Source organism: Sinocyclocheilus rhinocerous, unplaced genomic scaffold (genome assembly GCF_001515625.1).
Source record: "Sinocyclocheilus rhinocerous isolate Xijiao unplaced genomic scaffold, SAMN03320098_v1.1 C36122850, whole genome shotgun sequence".
NCBI lineage: Eukaryota > Metazoa > Chordata > Actinopteri > Cypriniformes > Cyprinidae > Sinocyclocheilus > Sinocyclocheilus rhinocerous.
This window is the reverse complement of record NW_015773673.1, coordinates 1-838: the sequence shown is the minus strand read 5'-3', so window position 1 is coordinate 838 and position 838 is coordinate 1. Positions and strand designations below refer to the sequence as shown.

Below are 838 nucleotides of genomic sequence, written 5' to 3'. Positions count from 1 at the left end.
CCCTCAACAAGAAAAAGAGCACTCTATCCTACGTCTTCAGGTTGAAGAGGAGAGGCACAAGCGTATGCTCTTGGAGAAGGAGTTTAATGCCTTGTTGCAAAAGCAGGAAATACTTGAGAGAACAGAAGTGCGTGAAAAAGTTGTGCGAACCGAAAAAATTCAAGTCGAACGAGACCCAGAGGCTGAGATGGACATTATAAGGCTGACGAAAAGCCTTGAAGAAGAGGAAAAGCGGCGTCGTGAACTGGACCAAGAGATTATCAACCTAAACTCGAAGCTTTCGGAGATCGAGTTCACCAATACAAAATCATCCAAAGAACTCGACTACATTCGCGATGAAAGCAACGTGTTACAGCAGGAGAACCAGCGCCTACAGAACGAATTAAGGAAGCTTCACTCCGAAATCGAGATCACCACAAAAGAAACCAGACACATCACTGAGACTTCCCCGGTGGAAAACAGCAGGAACCTGGAAATTCGATTGGAATCCTTGCAAAGAGAACTCTCTGACCTCAAGCGCATCAGAATCGAGAAAGACGAAGAAATCGAAAAGCTTCAGAAGAGTCTGTCTGCAATGAGAGTGAAGAGGGAGCAGCGAGAAAGTCATCTCCGCCGCTCAATTGTCGTCATCGATCCAGACACTGGAAAGGAGATGAGGCCTGAGGAGGCTTACAAGCTTGGCCTAATCGACTGGAAAATGTTCGTCAACCTTCAGAGTCAAGAATGCGACTGGGAGGAGATCACAGTCAAGGGTCCGAATGGCGAGTCCTCCGTTCTTCATGACAGAAAATCGGGCAAGAAGTTTTCCATTGAAGACGCTCTGAGGGCTGGAAACATC

General features: G+C 47.0%; 1 protein-coding gene across 1 annotated transcript; it reads left to right on the top strand.

Annotated features, from left to right (window-relative positions):
• Window positions 1–4: 4 nt before the first annotated feature.
• On the top strand, window positions 5–832 carry LOC107735532 (periplakin-like; the record flags this gene model as incomplete). The annotated part of the gene is made up of 1 exon (XM_016547186.1): window positions 5–832. A coding segment is annotated over one exon (828 nt), but the record flags the coding sequence as incomplete, so codon positions are not given.
• Between the last annotated feature and the right edge of the window lie 6 nt (window positions 833–838).